The sequence below is a fragment of the Alligator mississippiensis genome, chromosome 3, assembly GCF_030867095.1.
Source record: "Alligator mississippiensis isolate rAllMis1 chromosome 3, rAllMis1, whole genome shotgun sequence".
Lineage (NCBI taxonomy): Eukaryota > Metazoa > Chordata > Crocodylia > Alligatoridae > Alligator > Alligator mississippiensis.
The window spans coordinates 290,307,038-290,326,680 of record NC_081826.1 but is presented as its reverse complement, the minus strand read 5'-3'; the positions used below and the strand labels follow the sequence as shown (position 1 = coordinate 290,326,680).

Sequence of the window (19,643 nt, the reverse complement as noted above, 5' to 3'; positions counted from 1 at the left end):
ATGATGCTCATGATCAGGTCCCCTCAACCACAACTATTCCCAGATGACAATCCACACCCTTTTTTGGATCCTGCACACTGCAGTGAAGGCAAGGAGGACCTCAGTTCACCAAGGCACTGCAGAAGATGTTCAGTGCTGCCTTGCTGAGTATACATAGACTCCTGAACAAGTTAGGAGCATGCAGGGGACTTGATCTTTACTATTGCTCAGGATAGAGGATGTTGCTTAGCTCTGTAGTGGAAGAGAGAGAGAGACAGTGGAGCTTCCCTTCCAGTATGCCCAGAGGCCAATGCTGGGCACTGCGTGAAAGGAGAGGGGCTTTGCCTTGGCTGCTGCCAAGTGGAGCAATGAGGGTCCTGAGACAGGAGCAGCCACACTCAGGGTACTGAGAACACTGGTTGCTTCAGGTAAGATTTTATTTTGTCCATGGGTGTAAAATGTGCAACAGATATGTTTATAGGACTGCCATCTCGTTAGCCAACAGGAATTGCAACCAAAACAATAAATCAAAACAAAGAAATCTAACAATATACTGCTCTACAGCAATTAGTGCAAGTCAAGTAAAACATTGGTTCAACACATAAAAACAACTGAAAAGGCATTTGCAGGCCGCAGGTATTTCATACTATGCTTTCAGGGAGCTACATAAGAGGTGGATTGATGGTACAAGACGGGGAAAGGGCATGAGAGAACAAGGTAGTAGGGTTAGCTTAGCTTAACTAATGTTTCCAGCCCTCTTGGGCAGTGGGTAGCAGCCTGGGTTCAGCGCTGCTGTGGCAATTATGCCATCTTGTCCTGTCAGCAGGTTAGTTCCTGAATTATGATCCTTCTCATTCCAGATCCCTACCAGGGAGTTGTTCTCCCTTGGAAGCAAAGCTTGAAAAAGCATTGGAGCAGATAGGCCTAGACAGTCAGAAAGGCACTGCTGGTTCTGGAGCTGGAGTAACATCCTAGTGTTGGAAGGGACTCAGGGGTCATCTGATCCAACTCTGTGCCCAGGCGCAGGATGTGCCAGTTGCTTAGTATTTCCATTCCTAAATGACCCAGGCTGCCCAAGATCGCAGATGTAGAAAACAAAGAAGTTGGGTTCTTGTTATATACTCATGGGTTTGGTAGTGTACAGCTCCTGGCCTCCAGCTCTTCTTTGCAACCATGAGGGCTGGAAACTTTTTGTTTAAAACAAATGAAAGGTGAGATTTCTGTGTAATCCCCAGACTTCAGGGACTGGCACTGCAAGTAGAAGATCAGCTTCAGTCCTTCCTGTGGGGTGGGTTGTTCTGGCCACTGTGAGCAGAGCAACATCTCCCATTTTTTGCCTGTCTCTATTTGCATGCAGGGACATCAAGCCTGTAGCTCCTGCTCCCCCCTCCACCAGACACAAACTTAGCTGGGAAGAAGCAGGTAGAAGGTTTTACGACCACTGAGGCCTTGTGTGTGTGGCTTGTCACTAGCTTACAGGATACCACGGTTGCCGTAACAGGCAATATAACTGATAGCAACAATGCACTGATGGATTTCAGTGGGTGTTTTGCCTAAGTGGCTCAAGACCATCTGGACGGTGGACAAACAATTTTTATATAGTGACTTCAGGGTAAATAGCATCATTTTCCCTCTTGGGTTACTCCTGCCACCTCCTCTCATCATGAAATTATTCATGTTTAAGCCATTCATATTTCATCCAGGCTGAACAATTCAAATCTTCAGGACACTTAGACACAGAGTTTCAAAGGGACTGAATTCGACAGGAGCCAGGTACTTCAAGACTTTCAATCCGACCCTCTCCGTTGCATTTATAATCAGTGTTACTCCCCAACAAGTGAGTAGCCTGTCGCTCACGTGGTAGGCTCACAACGTGAAAGGGGATGTGGAAATACTCCCAAAATAGTTCCCCCCACCACGGTCCTAGCCTCAGATCCAAGCCAGCCCTGCCCAAAATGACACGCTTGATTTAAAAATCATGTGATTTAAACACAAATAGTCTTTGGGCGGGGGGGAGGGAGCGTTCTTTTTTATCTGGCTTCTCACCCCCATGCACGCCAGTCTTGGCCTAGCTAACTTCTGAAGAACAGACGCTCACTTACAAAGAGCCAAGATTTGCCCCCTCATTGCTTTGCTGCCAGAGCCAGAGACACAAGAAGAAACCACGAAACGTCACGAGACTGGACATGAAGTCAAGGGCTGGCCAGGTCATTTCCCTGCAATAGAAACACACGGAGCCAAATACCAGGGACATTTCTCATCCTGCTACGTTGAGGTGGGAAAGAAGAAAGCAAGCAATGGTTTTGGCTTGTTTGCTTTGGGAATTCGATTTTGGTGGCGTCACGCTGCCGAGGCCACATCAGCTGCGCAAACGCTCCTTCCCAGGGGAATTGAATCAAGCCTATAAAATCAAATGGAGCTAGGGATCTTTAAATCAAGAGCTAATGGAACATGACAGGGGAGCCACAGGAGTTCACCGTGCAGCTGAGGCGCTGCTTCAAAGCCAGGGGCTGGATGGAGGCCTGCGTGTGGAGAGGTTCCTCCATGCGCTGATCTCCTCTTGCCTGCAGAGCAAGGGGGTGCTCTGCAGAGCGGCGGCTTCGGAGGTGTTTGGCGGCAAGGGAGAATTCGGTGCAAGGCAGTATCTGCTCCGAGCCCCCTCTGTGGTTATCATTCGGCTGTCTCCAGGCTGATCCAGGGAGCAGCCGCGTGAGTCCAGCACAAGCTATAAGGTCAGGGGCATGGGACTGGGAAGAGAGGCAGACAGAGATACTTGAATACATTGCTAGATGGGGTGAAGCCTGAAGTTTGCTTGCCCTTCCTGGGAGCAGGGATGGGCAATTTGGTCCAACATACCTCAGGGAGGGGGAAGGGGGGCATTGCTGGAATGCCCTCACTGCCACGTGTCCAGGTTTGTCCAGGCAGTGGGTGGAGGTTATTTTTTTGGTCCAGAGCTGGCACAAGCCAGCACAGATATACCTTGGGAGCCTAACTCTCCCATGCAGTCAATGGGACTGAGGCTCCTAAGCCACTTAGGTATGCGTGAAGATTTTATTACCTTGGTACCCAATGAAGCACTTTGAAGGTCATTTGCATTTGGTGCATGACGGGAAGGGAAAGAAGGGGGCATCGTTTTGCTCTTCCCTATGGTTTGTGAGCCGGACAGCAGGAGGGCACTCAGCCCTTTGCAGTGATGTCCCTTAACGTTTACAGGGCCAGAGTTTCAGAAGGACGTCCTCTCACCCTGCATGCCTTCGGGTACAATTGCCACGTGCCCTTCAAGACCTCCAACACAGTGCCAACGAGCCGTGTGCATGTGGTTTGTCCGTACCTTACAGGATATCACGGTCGCCATAACAGACAATATAACCGCATTACTTTGCTTGTTCCCTCTCAGTTTATAGCTACCTGAAGCCAGCTGTGAAGCTTGTTATTATGCCAAAAGCAGGGCTTAGCATTTGATGTGATTAGCTGAATATCTGACTACTCAAAACATCTGGGATCTCAAAGTGAATTACATGGGGCCCAACCAGCGGGAGCGAATAACATGTGGTTTCCTGCCTCGTTTCTACTTAGTACTTTTATGAGGAACATTAAACTGAGCTTTGATTCTTTAATGACTTGGTCCCACTTCCCCAGCCTCTGGACTTCTTTAGAAAAATTGAGAGCTACGTAGTTCTCAGGTGAAGCAAGATTTATAGTCCCTGAAATCAATGGCACTATTCAACAGCTTCAGGTTGGGCACATGCTTAAGTTTCTGCTGAATTTGAGGCCTAATTAATCATGATGGGAAGAGGAAGAGGATGCCATCATACCAGTAGCTGAGACAAATCAAACCCAATTTCCTTGGAGAACTGATTCTGTGCTTAGAACCAGCGTAAATCAGGAATGAAACCATCGCAATGAGGAGGGTTATACTAGTTTCAATGTGAGTAACCTCCAATTCTTAAGGGAACAACTGAAAAAAAGCTCATTAAGTGTTAAAATTGATGTGAGTAGGGTGAAACGGTTCAATTCAGGAAGGGGCCCGGAGAACCGCAGAGACGGCTGCTCCTCCTACGTCCCACACGTATGAGCACCAGTACAAGATACCTGTGGCCTGACACCACTGCAACAACATTGAAATGTAAAGAAACTGCAAGGCAGAAACAGGGTTAGAAATATTCCTCTCACCATGAAGTGATCTCAGCCATCAGCCAACTACATACAACCAGAAAAAAAGCTCATTCAGGGAAAATCAACCTTAACTTGTTAATAGGAAGAATAATAAAAATGGTTTCCTTTACCAGAAAGATTACAGCGAGACAATTAAATAAGGAGTGATTATCTTATAAAAAGCCTTTGGAAAGTGCCAAATTTGTATATTCTGAAAACCGACACAGATGTAGTTAAACTTCTGCAATTTTTCAGCTAGTGTTTGCCACACAAAAAAGGACCAGGTCTCACTAATAATTTAAGAGAATCAATTAACACTGTTTAATAAATACATAAAAGTATCTAGTCTTTTGTTTTTTCTTCAAATCTATAGTTTCAACAACAGTTAAGGATGATTGTCCCATGATTAACTAAGGCAAACTTGTTTTTGTGTGTCTCTTTTTTGTCTTTTTTTTTGTACAGAAAGCAATCACATAAAAATAGTTATAAATAGAAAAATTCCAAAGTTTTTTTTCCCCCCAATGGATAAATAGGAGGAAAAAATAAACCAAAACAAAACAAAAAGAAAAAACCAAACCAAAAAAACAACACCTTGCTTCAAGTTCTTGTAGATTATACAGTACTCAGCATCTTTGGATACTTTACAATGCTTCCAAATCGTAGACAAAGAACACCTGAAGTAACCGTCTGTCTGCAAAACGTGGTCGGTATAAGAACTCGGTACATGTACAAAAAAAAAAAGGTTTGATGCAGTTTTAAAAAGTCTTCTTTTCCTTCCCCACCTCTTTGTTGCACAGAGTCTTTGCAGATTTATTTTTGGAGGGTTGGTGGGGAAAAAAATAGGATCAAGCAGTTCATCGGGATCAGCGTGTTCCCAAACCAGGGAGGAATCGTTTGTGTCTGGAGTATTTGCCAACAAGGGGATGCAAAGGGAGGATGACTTTGAAGAGCGTACTCATTTTGGCCCATGAGTGTAAGAACATCAGTGCGCCAGTAGTGAGACCCTCACCGAACCGTGACTCTCAAGCAGCACCATCAAGGATAAACTGAATGCTGAAAAAGCAAGCTACGGTTCTTCCCTTTGATCCTACTGAAATGGAAAGATAATAAGAAAGGAGAGAGAATGCCCTCATCTTTAACATTGACATTTTTGAGTCCTGGTTCAATTTAAAACCAGTCTCTGGATTAGCTTCCTGCAGGTCATCAGACTATTAAAATGAAGTTATCACCACTGCTTAAAAGGGGAATGTGGGCACGTATTCCTAGCAATGGCCTCATTCGCTTGAGTATTTCATATTTTGTATGCTAAACTCCATCTTCTGAACTGACAAACTCTGAAGAAATACGATTTCTACTAGAGCCTGTTGACAGGCTGGTTTAGGGACTCTTTAGTATCATCTTTTACAGGGGGATCTCCTGAGTAGAGCTGTGAAAAAGAATTTGCCCAGAACTTTGTTTTCCTGCGAAAAGTGTGGATTCAGTCTTTGTTTCACCATCGTTTCACCAAGTGTTTTGTTTTAAAATAAAACCAGAAAATTCAAAACTCCCATTTTCCCAATGAAACAGGTGGCCCTTTTTGGGTGGAAATAATTTCAAATTTAAGATTTCCTCAGAGTGTATTAAACATATCTCTTTTTACACCCCCCCCCCCCCAGACAAGTCCATTTTGTTAAAAATGACATGTTTTGATTCACCCACAATTATTTTTTCCCAAACTTTTCATTGGCTAAACATCTTGATGATTGTTTTCATTCCCAAAGAGATTTTTCTCCCCCCGAATGGCTAAGAACAGCCACCCACAAGTTCATTTTTCACCCAGCTCTACTCCTGAGCAAAATTTAATCTTTTCCCTTTGTGCTCCCAGGTTATCACATGCACCACGATATCAGCACAAGGGGTTCAGATGTGTCATCTTGGCCACGGCTGACAAATACATGGACTGGATCCTCGGTGCTATTCACTGGTACAAGCTGCACTGATTTGCACTAAGAGGAATTTTGAGGGCCTTTTAGGGGGAAAGAAATACCATTTGGTTGCAGGATTTAAAATAAAATCCTTTGGGATCAAAAGGGTCAAGTAATGTGGAGGTGGCAAAAAATGTGTCGGTGTTTATCAGCCTCCAGCTGAGCATCTGCCGTAGTGAATGGGCAACAAAGAGAGTGTCCCTCCGAAAAGGTGCCTTATGGAGATGACAACGACCTCCAAGCACGGGCAGGGGACATTTTCAGAAGCAGGTAGCAATCCAGCCACCCTGGAGCTGGATCTTTCTCACCTCTTCAGTGTTGGATTCTGCTAACCAAAGAGACGCTGTATCCGTGGGGGGGGCTTGATCACCGGCAGCTAGTGACACCCTCATCCGACTCTGAGCCGAGCGCCCTAGGCATGGTCTGTAAAAGGGCGGTCTGAGGAAATGGCAGTGGTGGAGTCCCTGATAAGCCCAACCCAGGTTCCCTTGAACAAGCATCTGTCACAGAACAACAGCAGCAATCTCCCACTCAGAAGAACGGCCGCAGGCTGCTCATGCGCGGCTCTGGGCCCCACACCTGCCTGAAGTCCCGGGATGTAGTCTAGATCGGCGCGGGCGAGCAATCGGAGCAAGACGCGGAGAGACAGGTGAGAATCAGAAGTGGAGGGCAATCGTTTGCTCTTTACGGACGGTGCAGACTACAGCAAACTCATCGCTTGGACAGGAAAGGGCTTAGTTGCTAGCTTCAGAAATTGGGGCTAGGTGGTTTAGGCCAGCCAGGCCACTAAATCCTGTGCTCCACGGGTCTGGCAGAGGGAAATAGGGCCGCGCCGAGAGGCTGTCGTTGTGGCCAAGGGCAAAGGCAAAGATGCCCCCATTCCTTTCCATGTCCAGGTGCGTCCTCCCGAACAGCTTCATTTGGGTTTCTTCAAACTGGCTCTCCAGCTCTTGCAGATTGAGAGCAGACTTGGCCCCGCTCATAAAGTGCTTGGGGCTGGGGCCGGGAAGGCACATGGCCGCGCTGCCGAGATGGCTGCTCATCTCTTCCAGAGTGGGCGGCATCATGAAGCCCTTCTCTTCTGGCTGGCTGTTCTGTGCAAACAGTAAACTCGCCGCCCTCCAGGCCGCCGGCTTGCGTCCCCTCCGGGGCCGGGCTATCCGGCAGCTCTGCCTCTTGATGTGGCGGTGGAGGTGGTCGGAGCGGGTGAAGCTCTTGTAGCAGAACTCGCACTGGTAGGGCCGCACCCCGGTGTGAATGCGCATGTGGTTCTTCAGGTCGTAGTTGTGCACGAATTTGGCATTGCAGTGTATGCAGAGGTACGGCCTCTCCCCCGTGTGCTTCCGCATGTGGATTTTTAGCTTGTCCTGCCTACAAAACAAGAGGCAGGCGTCTGTTATCATTTGCTTGGCAGCTACGCTGACCTCTGCTGAAGAGGCTGCTGTGGAAACCAAGGCACTGAGCCCCTTGGGATGTAAGTCTGACAGCAGCATTGGTACAAATGATGCTCCTGCATTATGGTCCCTGCCCTTACTGTGCTCCAGACCCACCAGCCAGACAAGCTTTTGTAGTGCTAGCACTTGTTCAGACAGGCAGTGTCTGCCTCAACCAGTGTAATGGTATTAATGTAGCAGTACCAGTATAATTATCCTGGTACAGTTTAACTGCTGGATAATTTTACTGGCATAGCACTGTGTATGGGGGGAGCTGTATCTATAACTGGTACAACTGTATCAGTTCACATCCATATCTTTATACCAGCACAACTCTCCTGTCGACACAAGCCTAGATCAATCCTGGATGCTCCATATGCTCCCATCTATCTACTCCAAGGAGAAGGTCTCATAACACCAATTGTAATGGGCTCCTTAAGCCCAGCTCCTTTCAGCATCCTCATTAAGCTCTGCCCACTGGCCTTCACGTGGCAATGAGACTGAACTGGCATTTATCCCCCCGGCACCAGCGCAGAATCACACCATGGGAGGTTCAGGTAGGGGAATGGCACAATCTGCTTCTTCAGCTGGGTCTTACTGCTCCAGGGGCCAGTGCCCTAGCACTCCCCCTGCTTCCTACGCCCTTTGTAGCTGAAGGAAGAGAAAGGTCCCACCACAGATGAGGAACTGCAGTGAAGCAGGGCTTTTTGCAGAACATGCAAGGGGGAAGCGTGAAATTCCTCATGCTCCTTCCAGCTTGGTCCCCCTCAAGAGCCTCAAACATAGCCCAAATGAGCAAGCACTGAACCCAAGCACAGAAGAGCTTTCACACCCTCTTTACACTGGGAAGCTGGGGCAGAGGAAAGGAGCCAGGTTCTCAGTACAGGAGCATGCAGTCCTGTTAGCCATACAGGAGGTGCAGTGTGGGCAGCCCTTTCCCTGGTGCCCTCACTGAACTGCACGGCTGAGATTTCCCACAGCCACAAAGTCCCAAGACCGCTAGAAGTACCAGTCCATGTCAGCACTGGGCACCTTCTGGGCCCAATCCTGTGTAGCACTAAATTGCTCCCAGGAGGGCTTGGGAGCCTTCATCTCTGCATGATCCAGCCCTTATGAAGGGGCTTATGCAGCCTCGTCCTAGTGACAGGGCTGTGGACCTAGCCCAGGTTCAAGTCCTGATCTCCGATCTCCCAGGCTCGCAATAGATAAGGGCTCAGTGATGGCGGGCTGTTCCTGGAAGGTATGCCCAGTGTGGATCCCTAGAAATCCAGAATCACAGAAAACAAGTGTTGGAAGGGACCTCAGGAGGTAATCTAGTCCAACCCACCACTCAAAGTAGGACCATCCCCACCTATATCAACCCACCCAAGGCTTTGTCTAGCTGGGTCTTAAAAACTTCCAAGGATGAAGATCCCAGAACCTCTCTGAATAACCTGTTTTACTACCTTCCTAGTGAGAAAGTTTTTCCTAATATCTAATCTAAACTTCTCCTGCTGCAACTTGAGCCCATTGCTCCTTGTCCTGTCATCTGCCAGCACTGAGGACAGTCCAGCTCCATCCTCTTTCGAACCCCCCTGCAGGGAGCTGAAGGCCGCTATTAAATCCCCTCTCAATCGTCTCTTCTCCAGACTAAATCAGCCCAGTTCCCTCAGCCTCTCCTCATAAATCATGTGCCCCAGCCCCCAAACCATTTTTGTTGCCCTCCACTGGACTCTCTCCAATTTGTCCATATCCTTTTTGTAGCAAGGGCCCAAAACTGGACACAGGACTCCAGATGTGGCCTCACTAGTGCTGAATAGAGGGGAAGTATCACTTCCCTCAATCTGCTGGCAATGCTCCTACTAATATGCAGATGAGGGCTGTCTCTGACAGGAGCCCAGTCCCCCTTTCTACATGAAATGGAGACATCAGCACTGGAGATCAGGGAGGTTAACATCTGTCAATGCTGGGTCTGGCCCAGGGACTGAGTGCCCATGATGTCCCTGGAAGCTACCCAAGCTGCTCCAGCATAGACCATGTTTTACATTTAGGACATGCCGTTTTTGAGGGATATCACATGTGGCTCCACACCACACACACTTCCTACCACTTTGGGATCCTGCATCCAGTCCCAAAGAGCTCAAAACAAATGCTGTAATTGGAATATAGCAAAGGAAAATACAACCACTTCCCTCCCTCCAAACCCACATGGTTATGCTGTAGGAAACAGCATGATTTGGGAGACAGCAGTGCTGCTGGTTAAATGATTCACTGCTCATCTTCCCTTCTGGCTTATACTTCCACTGAACACTAGATGTCTCGCAAGCTTTCGTTTGAAAAATGACCAACACTGTAGGGCTGGAGTATTGTAGCTGCGCTGGCCCAGGAAATAAATACTCAAGAATAAAGATTTTTTGGGTGACGTCTTTTGTTAGACCAACTGGATATTTGAGAGAGATGTGAGATCAGCTTCTGGGCCCTGAAGAAGCCCAAAACTTATCTAACATCTCTCCCAACTATTCAGTCAGCCCAATAAAGGACATCACTAAAAAAAACCCTGGCTTCTCTTCAGAACAGATTAAGATTTTGGAGCTGCTGCAGTATCTGAGGTTGTCTTCTTATACCAATTACTGTTCACGGTGATGTGCTAAGAGGCTGACACAACTATCCAAACACTTTAAGGTGACTGTGCAGTTCCACATACAGAGTAGAGGAGGCTTGTAAAGGAAAGGAGCATAAGCCAAGTGCCATTTGTTTGTAAAATAATCTTTTTAAAAATCCACGACCCTAGAAATATTTATGCGAACACTCATTAAAAACTATTAGAATTAAATGATATTAGAATTAAACAGTTCTAATTGATTTTTTGTGAATGATTAAAGATTCCCCTGAAATGTCTGCAACTACCAATACTGCAGCCATGTCTGAGAACGGGGGGGGGAACGGACACGATGGACCTTTTTGGCAGACACAAATTAGCCCTGCACCTTCCCCAATTACCATTTCAGTCTCCTTCCCCTGCTTGATCTCCTGCTCTGCTTTCTGCTCCTAGCCCTGAGCTCCCAGCCTCCATCAGCTCTCTGCTTTCTGCTTCCTGCCCTGTCTGCTGCTGTGTTGCCAGGCCCCTCCTTGATCTACTGCATGCTGCTTGTGCCACGGGCTGACCACCCCTGCCCTAGCACATGAGCTCCTAAAAAGTGAACTCGCTATGAACTCTTGCTAACATAAAAACTGACAAAGTTACTTCAATTGTCCAACCACAGATCCATGTGGAAAGTAAGCAGCCAACGGAGCAGCCAAAATCAAATCTGATCTCTGCCATGCTTTCTGTTCCATTTATATACGATTTTACTTGTAATAGGGCTAAGGATTTTAGCATATTATACACATGCATGCATGCATGCATCCCCAACATGATATGACTGCAAAGCCAAGCTTTCAAAAGTTAGGAAATCCAGACCTAAGGTTGTTCATGCTACCTTAATTCTGCCCCTTTGTGTGGATGCTTCAGGGGCCAGTTTTAATGGCATGATCCCATGCTGTTTGTTGAGTACTTCATTCAGCGCCCACAGCGGAAAGTGCTCAGTGAATGTGCAGCTAAATCAGTACTTTTGTTTTATCTGTAGTCCTGTGTGTGTGGTCCCAGGCATGGTATTCAAACCCTGCTCTGAAGACAGTTATAAATTACCCTATGGGCTTTTCTAAAGGGTTCATCATGATGGTATCTGTGTTCATATAAAGCATCAATACATTTGTTCTCACAATGCCCCTCTGAGATGGGGGTTATAATTAGCTCCATTTTACAGGTGGGACACGAAGGCCAGCAGAAATCAAGGTCAAAAGTCACTACCAATTTTGAATGCCCATTTTGAGACCCTAAAGCATTTAGTCAGTGTACTAAGTGCTGTAGAGCATGTAGGAGGGTCAAACCCCAGCTCCCACAGACTTCACTTGCAGCTGGGAGTACTCAGCAGTCCTGCAGGTCGGACCTCTGGGTCTCAAGTCAGGCACCCAAAAAAATGAGAACCGACTAGTTAGTGAGCACCTGCAAAAAGTATAGCTGGTGTGAGCTGTCCAGCGTCACAGAGCTGCTATGGCAGAGGCAAGATAAAAGCCTGAACCAGCAGGTTACCCTTTCTCTGTCTGCAGCCCTCTGCCCCATCCACACCACACCTTCCAGCTTTGCAAGTGCTGGTCTGATGGACCGATCTTTGCTGCACGGTCCTACTCCACTGCCAAAGCAAGTCCATCTTGGGCACTGAATGCCCTGGGACAATGGCCAGTACCGTAGTGCATATGCATGGTGGGGAGGGGAGGCACAAGTCACCTTAATTTTGCCATTTCCTAATTGCCAAAAGCTTGATTTCCCATTAAATCAGGAGGTTTTCTCCACCCTGGTGGGAGGTGGCCACTAATAGCACAGGAGAGCATGTCCCCCTACTCTCAGGGACTGCAGCACAGCAGTCAAAATCTGAACAGCCCCGGGCTGAAGCGAATGCAGTGCAGGCAGCATCTTCAGGGAATTGAACTGCTAATATGTAAGCAGCCTCTACTGCGTGTGCACAAAGTTCAGGTTTTCAGAGGCTTGCAACTTGACCAAATTTGGGTGGATTTTCACTAGGACAGAAAAAAAATTCTACCCTGCCACAAAGGCCTCCTTGTGGCTAAATCCTAAGTCCCCCTCTAGAGGGTGCTCACGCTTTTCAGAGAAAACCGGCTAAGTTTTGGGACGTGGGCAAAACAACCTATTTTCCCCTTGCCTTGTTCTCAGACACGGCTGAGCCGCACTGAGCAAGGCGACAGGCCTGGAAAAACTCAGCCCAGATCTGGCAGGGTTATAAGGAACCGAAAACATCACTTCCAATGAGAAGTGGTGGGCAATCTTAATAATAGGCAAACCCCCCAGCCCTGCCTGTCATCTAATTGAAAAGTTTTTAGGTAGTTGTTAACCTACCAGGATGCCTAAGAAACACGAGGGACGGCAGGATTGTATAATATAATACATGTGACTTATTCAGAGCAACAGCTGTCAGGAGCAAAAGAGCAGAAATCTTTTAGCACCTGCTGCAGAAGCAACACGACAGCAGCTCTTAATCATGCCAGTGAATTAAGGTGTGAAAGGTTTTTTCCTTGGTAAAAATGGCCACGGTCACATGATCTGGAGCACCAAGAGAGGTTCACGGGGAACATGTAACTGTGTGATCTTCCTTTGATCTGTCCTTCCACACCCTCCAGTCTGTCATGCTCCTGGGATAGAGCCAAGTTTCAGTTAGTCCTAGACCCGGCACAGACTTTTATAGCTTGTTCTTCTGCTATGGATATGCCTAAGAAAGCTGATGGGAGCCCTTGCTGTTTAAGGTAAAGCATAGGCGTGAACCTCTACCAAATTCAGCCCCTCGATTATAAATTCCTTGGGGCAAAGACTATGCATGTTCATGCGTATGTGTGTGGTTCAAAGGGAAGATGCTGTGGGCCCGGGAAGAAGACTAGAGAGAGGAGCTGCATTAGGGAGCTTTCCACCTTTTGTGGCCTAGTGGGCAAAACACTAGGCTGGGACTCAACTAACCTGGCTTCTATGCCCAGCTCTGCCACTGACTGACCAGTGGACTTTGGGCATCTCACTTTCCTTCTCTGTGCCTCATTTGTCTCCCCTGGAAAATGGGGATAGCAACCCCAACCCCCTCTGGAAAGATCTTGGAGGTTTTGGTGAAGAAAAGAGCCCAGTATTATCATCCTTACCATCAGTAACTGGCTTAGGTGGGGTGGGTCCGCAATTCATCAGCGAAGTTAATTTCCCTACTAGCAGTTATCCATCGCACCGCCACACCCCGGAGTAATTGGCCCTGCTGCGAGTGGCCTCACCAATGCAGCTGGCCAACCGCTCAGCAGGCAGAGGCAGGGCCACATAGCTACTCCCTGCAAAACAGACCTTCCAAGTGAGGGCTGAGGCCCATTTCTGGGGAAGAATAGGAAGGCTCACACTGTTGCTCCCTGCTGGGTGGCTGAATGATGACTGTCTATGTCCAGAGCTGATTTAGGTAGTGTTAGAGGAATGTTGAAGCTGTGATGGTGCAAAAGAATGACTGACATTCAAAAGCTTGTCTGACTTTATCCCAACTACATAGTTGGTCCAATAAAAGAGATCAGCCTAAGAAATCCTTGCCTCTCACTGAGCTGATCTAGCACTTCTGAGCACCAGCCCTCATGCAAATAGGTGTGGGGTAACTCAGAAAGCAGGCACAAATTATCCCCAGTCATTAATTAATACCAGGTATCAGCCATTCCCTCTAAACACCAGGGCTAGCCAGATCACGTTGTATGCAGTAGCCTGAGGCAGGACACTCAGTGCATTGTAATGCGGTATAAGCTGGGCTGATGGAGCCTAGCATGGCAATTTATTTTCAGGTCAAACCCCCTTCATCTGCATAAATTACATTTGAATATTATCACAGGAACAAGAGAGGAAAAGGCGGGCGTGATGCAGGAGCGCCCCAGGTATCTGCCCATTGTCAGGTGCTATGCTTCACCGGCTGTGCACCGTGTTTTCAAATAGTTCACTCTGCCAAGTCCAATAGGGCTTACTCTCTTTCACAGGCAGCAGCTCGAATGCTGAGCTCTCATCAGAAAGCTTTGCCATTATGGCCGAGATTTTACTTGTTAGATGTTAATTGTACCCATCAAGTGCTGATCCATTTGTTGCTGCTCACCAATTTCATTTGCCAACCTTTTGAGAGAAGGGTTGCACAGTGTTGTGCCTGTGTATCCCGCTCTGAGTGCACCCCAGCTGATTCCCACTGGCTTGGGGGAGAGGAACCCTACTGAAGGCCCCAGAGTTGCAGAAACCGGACATCAGCATAGGATTTAGCTTGCAGACTTCAACCTCATCTCCCGGGAAAAATGCACCATCCTTGCAAGTCTTTGTAACTGGCACATAATACTCAGAGCATGACTTTGGCCCCAGGGTGGACACAGACAGTCATGCTTAAACATGCGTTAGCAGATCATTGCCCACCCTCCTACCCAAAACTTGTGCGTAACATTGTGCCAGAGAAAATACGCTAGTTTACCCACAGCGTATTTCCTATTACATGTATATGTATGTACTTCCCCTGCTTGTTTTACCTAGAAACCTCCATTGATTTTTTTCCACTGGCTGTGGTCAGGCCTCTCTTTCTGCCATTGATTCACTGTGGTAAATTGTGATCTAGCTGGAAACATTACATCCTTTATTTAACTCTTGGATGATAAGTTGTTATCTTAGCAAGACAGGGCCTGATCCCAAACCGCTGAGAGCAATGGGAGTTGCACTGAGGACTTTAAATCAGGCCTGTAGCTCCTTGCAATTCACTTTACTTCTACAGCAAAGGAGACATTGCTTAAATGTTTGTGTCTCCGTGGAACTGCTTGCTCCACTGAGGCTTCCTCTCGTTCCAGCCCCCTACCCTGCCACGTGCCAACCTGCTTCATACCCCACAGTCAATACTGCTAGCCTAAATACATCCACCGGTGCTTCACTATGGCACGCCCTCCCCTCCTCCCCCTACCCACCTCCCATGAGGCCGCTCTGCTGCAGCTGGCAGTAAGGATCAGTGCACACCTGGTAAAGCGAACTTCACAGATATTGCACATATACGGCTTTTCCCCGGTGTGAGTCCTCATGTGCCGTGGCAGCTTCCCGGCCCCCATGATGACTTTGTTGCAGATCGGACACTGCTGAGACGCCTTGGGCTTGATCTTCCTTTCTTCCTCCAGGGGCCAGGGAGGAAAGACTCCTCCTAAGTGGGCGGCACTTAGAAAGTTGAGATAAGCGTTATAGTCATTCTCTGCTTTAATGTGGCCTAAGGGACCTCCAGGGTTGTTGGTGAACATATCCCTGAAGAAGTCATTGGGGAAAGGAGCTGGAGGGAGCTCCTCTTTCTCTTCTTCCTCCTTAATCTTCCTCTTTTTGATCACCAGGTCCAAAGGGCCGTTGTCCACTTGCTGCTCTTCCAGCTGGGGAAAGGGACTGAAATCTCCATTCCACAAATGGGGAAAGAAGCCTGGGGTAAAAGGAGATAGAGCTGGCCTCCTGTCGGGCATGTTTGCCTTAGGGTACAGGTTTTCCCTAAGTAACGACTCAATGGAAAAGTCTCGTATCACACCTAAGTGTCCAGATGAGCTATTGGCTGGGTAATGGTTTGGAAAGTCACTAGGTGCTTCTGTGTATGCTTCGGTAAGATCAGACTTTGACGGGCTTTGGTGGCAGCTGACTTCTTGGACATCCGTGAGGTTCTCCTGATTCACAAAATCTTCCCCTTCTTCCTCCTCTTCTTCCTCCTCCTCTTCCTCATCCTCATCTTCATCATCATCGTCATCTTCATCCTCTTTATCATCGTCCTCTTCCGGCTCTCTGTCAGGCTCCATGATTTCAAGGCATACGTTGATAATGCACTGGATCTCCAGCATCTTGGCTGCGTTAAGGATATGCTTGACGTTTGAGGTGGTGATGGTCAGAGTTGAAGTGTAGGCAAACTCGAGGATGGCAGAAAGTGCTTCAGGCTTGACAAAGTCAATCTCGTAAACATAGGGCTGGTCTGTTAAAGTGCCGGTAGTGAAGAGTTTTTTAAAGTACTTGCTGCAGGCAGCAAGAACAGACCTGTGGGTCCTGTACTCCTGGTCCTGGACAATGAGGATGACGTCACAGAGCAGGCCATCGTGCCGCTGTTCGTTTAAGCCACACAGGATTTCGCTGCTGTGGTTTGGGAATGGGATCCCAATAAGATCTTCAATGCCATCGGCCATATTCTCATGTAGAGCCCTAGAAGAGACCACAACACAGTGAGGAATTAGATAGCAGTGTCTAAGTGAGGTTACAGAGCTGCACAATGTGGCCTTCTCTGCCCTTGCTCTCTGTGATCTTCTCTTCAGTCCCCAGCTTCCCACTTCTCTTTCCAAAACACTGCTGACATAGTCATAAGCGGCTCCTGATCCTACAAACGTGTCCATTCCTCTGCACCGATTCTCACCTCACAATCATGCTCCCTCAAAGCTGCCCAGGATTTCACCCACCTCAGCTGCTCACTACGGTCCTCCCAGCCCTCTCTCCCTTTGTCTCCTCTTCCCATTCTCATCTCCCTGCCCCATTCAGGCTGTTACCGATCTCTGGGACAGGCTCCCGCTGTTTATCCATGAACTACCCTCCCTCCTCCTTCATATCCCTCCTCCAGGAATCCTTTTTTTCTTTGATCCCCTCATTTCTTGATGCCTCTTGCATTCTTCCGTGACCAGTTTATTGTCCCAGCTTTTCTCATCTGAGTGGTTGGCCAAGCCCTTTGGGGCAGAACCCATGCTTTGCTAGGCACCCATCAATATTGACATTATTATTTCAAAGGAGTAACAATAACAAGGACGCACCCTTTATGCAATCACTTTAATGCAATCACGTTGTGACCAGCCTCCTCTCTATTGTGCCAGGGACTACATGACATGGTTGTCTGCAGTAGCACAGGGCTGGTCCTTATGACTCAGAAGGTCCCTACCTGCCCTATATTCCACGGTAACACTCATGACACTGTCCTGTTTAGCTATAACATGCTGCTTCAGCACAGGAGAGCAAACCTACTGCTGTGTATGTACAGACCCATTTGGGATGTCCTGAAATGCCCCATCCTACTGCTAGGAGGGGAGAGGACTGGCCAGGCTGGCATGGGTAAGTGGTCCCATCACATTGTACACCCAGATGGAAGACAATCAAGTGCCTGCATTGACCTGTAGCAATGGGGAGACACTGCTAGCTACCAGGGTTTCCAGTCAAGTATCAGCAATGACACAGGTGGGTGCAGAGCACTCAGGCCTCCAACTGGGTTTAGAGGTGGGTTAGGGTTGTCTAAATCCTTAAGCTTTCACCTCTTCTATGCAGTGGCTGCATGCTCACGTGTAACTCCCAGAACATTATCAAATGCACTTTGCTTCTGTCAAAGGCCTCCATCGCTCCCCCACAAGCTGCTTCTGCTTCAAAAGGGAATCTGAAAGCAAAAAGCCTACGCCCCAAAGGAAAACCTGATAGTAACAGTGTCCTAGGAGTTTTATCTGTACGACATTTCCTCTTTTAAATGGTTCCAAGAGATCATCCACATGAGAAATGTCAGGGAAGGAGAGACACTTCCTCTGGCAGGCTAGGAATACATTACTAGTGTCACATGCAGAATGTATAAAACAGCTGGAATAACTTTGAATGCATTAACCCTTCGGAAACTCCCAAGGTACAGAAGGGGGAGGGAGGGGAGGAGAGAGTGCAAATGCAATTTCATGTCTAGGACTCCAAACCTGCAGACCCTCCTCGTGCAGTTCCCAGCGGGCACCACTGTCCACTGGCAATTTTCTAAAGAAACCCTGGCCGGGCTGGAGGAGCTGGAGATTGGTTCCCCACCCTGCTGCTGCTGGGCTATGCATGCTGGGGAAGGTTTCCTCCAGGTCCCTCTCCCTGCCCAGGTCTGCAACACCTCTTGGGGCTTTTCTATGCCAGAGGTGAGCTCTGCCACCATTGACTCGTACATGCCTTATCTGTGTCCCACTCACACAAGTCTACTGGATTGCTCTAGACCTGGAAGTACATCAGTGATGCTGTTCTCAGCTCATCCCTTTGTGCCTGCTCTTGAGCCCTTCCTGTGGGACTGAGAGCAGTCACTGAGAACGTGTCCAGGATAGCTTCACTGGAAGGCTTGGTGGATGGGGCCTGGGCAGGGTGCATTCAGTCTTCCCCACCCTTCCACCACTGCCATCACAGCAATGTAGAGAAGGTCTTTGCATCCTTGAACGGGTCTGTACCACCAACAAATCACACCAGAGAGCGTCACAGCAAGCCCTGCGTCACCCTCCCTGCACCCATTATGTCCCCAAATCAGTGTTGATGGAGCTGCCTTAGTGTGGCATTGGGCATGTGCTGATAAACTCTCGCACAGGAGAGCTTATTGGTGCACTCTCAGTGGCTTCTCCTCTCCCAGCCCCCAAATTCCTCCTTTTCTGCCTCCTCCCACTGCTTCCCCACCGGCCGCATGTTCTGCCAGGCTGCCCACCTTTTCAGCTGCCCCCGGGAGGAGTCCCAGGCCCCAGATCGCTGCTCACCAGCACGGCCTGTCTCTCCCCCGGCTCGAAGAGCAGAGGGAGAGGAGGGACTGGGGCTGGCTGACGGAGGCTAGCACGGGTCACAGAGGCAGCACTCAGTAGTCAGACCCTCCTGTCTTGCTGTGCCGCAGCCTTGGCTGGGTCCGAAGCCCTGAAGGATTGGCTGGTGAAACCTTGCAGTCATGGCCCAACCAAACTTTGACTTAGTGTGTGACTTGGCAGTCACTAAGGTCATCGGGGGTTTTGCCCTCATAGGGGCAGCAAGACCCAGTCCGAAGGGCTTCCTAATGGCATCCTGTGGGCTGGGAAGGCCTCGGTGCAAGCCGAATGGCCAGACTATCTGGCAAGGCTTCCTGTGAGAAGGGAGTTCTCAAGCACTGGCGCTTCCCTCCTCCTGTCCACGGCCAAATCAATACCCAGCAGAGACCTTGTGGTTATCTCTTCCCTCCTCGCCCACCTCCACACCCAGGCAGCCAGTGTTTGGCAGTTATGTGGGAGCAAACAAGCCAAGGCCTTGGGAAAAGAGGAAAATTATCCTCAGTGCCACACAGCTGCCTTCAGACCACCTCCAGCCCCAAGCTGCTTGCTAGCCTGCTGCCCAAGCACATCCCTCCCCACCCCGATCCTGCAGTGCTGGTTTGAGTGGGGAGCTGCTTTCCCGACACGAAGCAAAAGCCGGATCAGAAAATCAGCCTGCGTGACAGCCAAGACTGAAAAGATCTGCCTCCATGTACCACCCCACCACTGTCCCCAAACAGCTACTGGGGGAGCAGTGGGGACTGAACTCACTCCCAGCTGATCTACAAGCTGCAGAAAAAAGCCCTTTAGCACTTAGGGGAGCACCTCTCACAGCTGCATCTACTGTGGGAAGGTCTCCATAGACTCCAGTGCACCCAGGGGCACCTCCCCTCATACTCCACACTCCTCAAATCCTGGATGCGAGGTGACACAGCCTCCCTGGATAGGCCCTGAGCGCATGGCCAGCACTACTTGCAGTGCTCTGTCTTGGGTGTGCTTATTGGCACGGACT

The 19,643-nt window shown here is 48.7% G+C and overlaps 1 protein-coding gene across 3 annotated transcripts in view; it reads right to left on the bottom strand.

Annotated features, from left to right (window-relative positions):
- Positions 1 to 398: 398 nt before the first annotated feature.
- ZBTB7C (zinc finger and BTB domain containing 7C) overlaps positions 399 to 19,643 on the bottom strand; it is a 261,260-nt gene continuing 242,015 nt past the window's right edge. For all 3 annotated transcript variants that reach the window (XM_019496062.2, XM_006268945.3, XM_019496060.2), the window contains 2 exons: positions 15,108 to 16,307; positions 399 to 7,469 (listed from right to left, as the gene is read on the bottom strand). In XM_019496062.2, the coding sequence (XP_019351607.1) occupies positions 6,833 to 7,469; positions 15,108 to 16,291 (1,821 nt within the window). In that variant the 5' untranslated portion in view covers positions 16,292 to 16,307 and the 3' untranslated portion in view covers positions 399 to 6,832. The remainder of the gene's footprint in view (positions 7,470 to 15,107; positions 16,308 to 19,643) is intronic.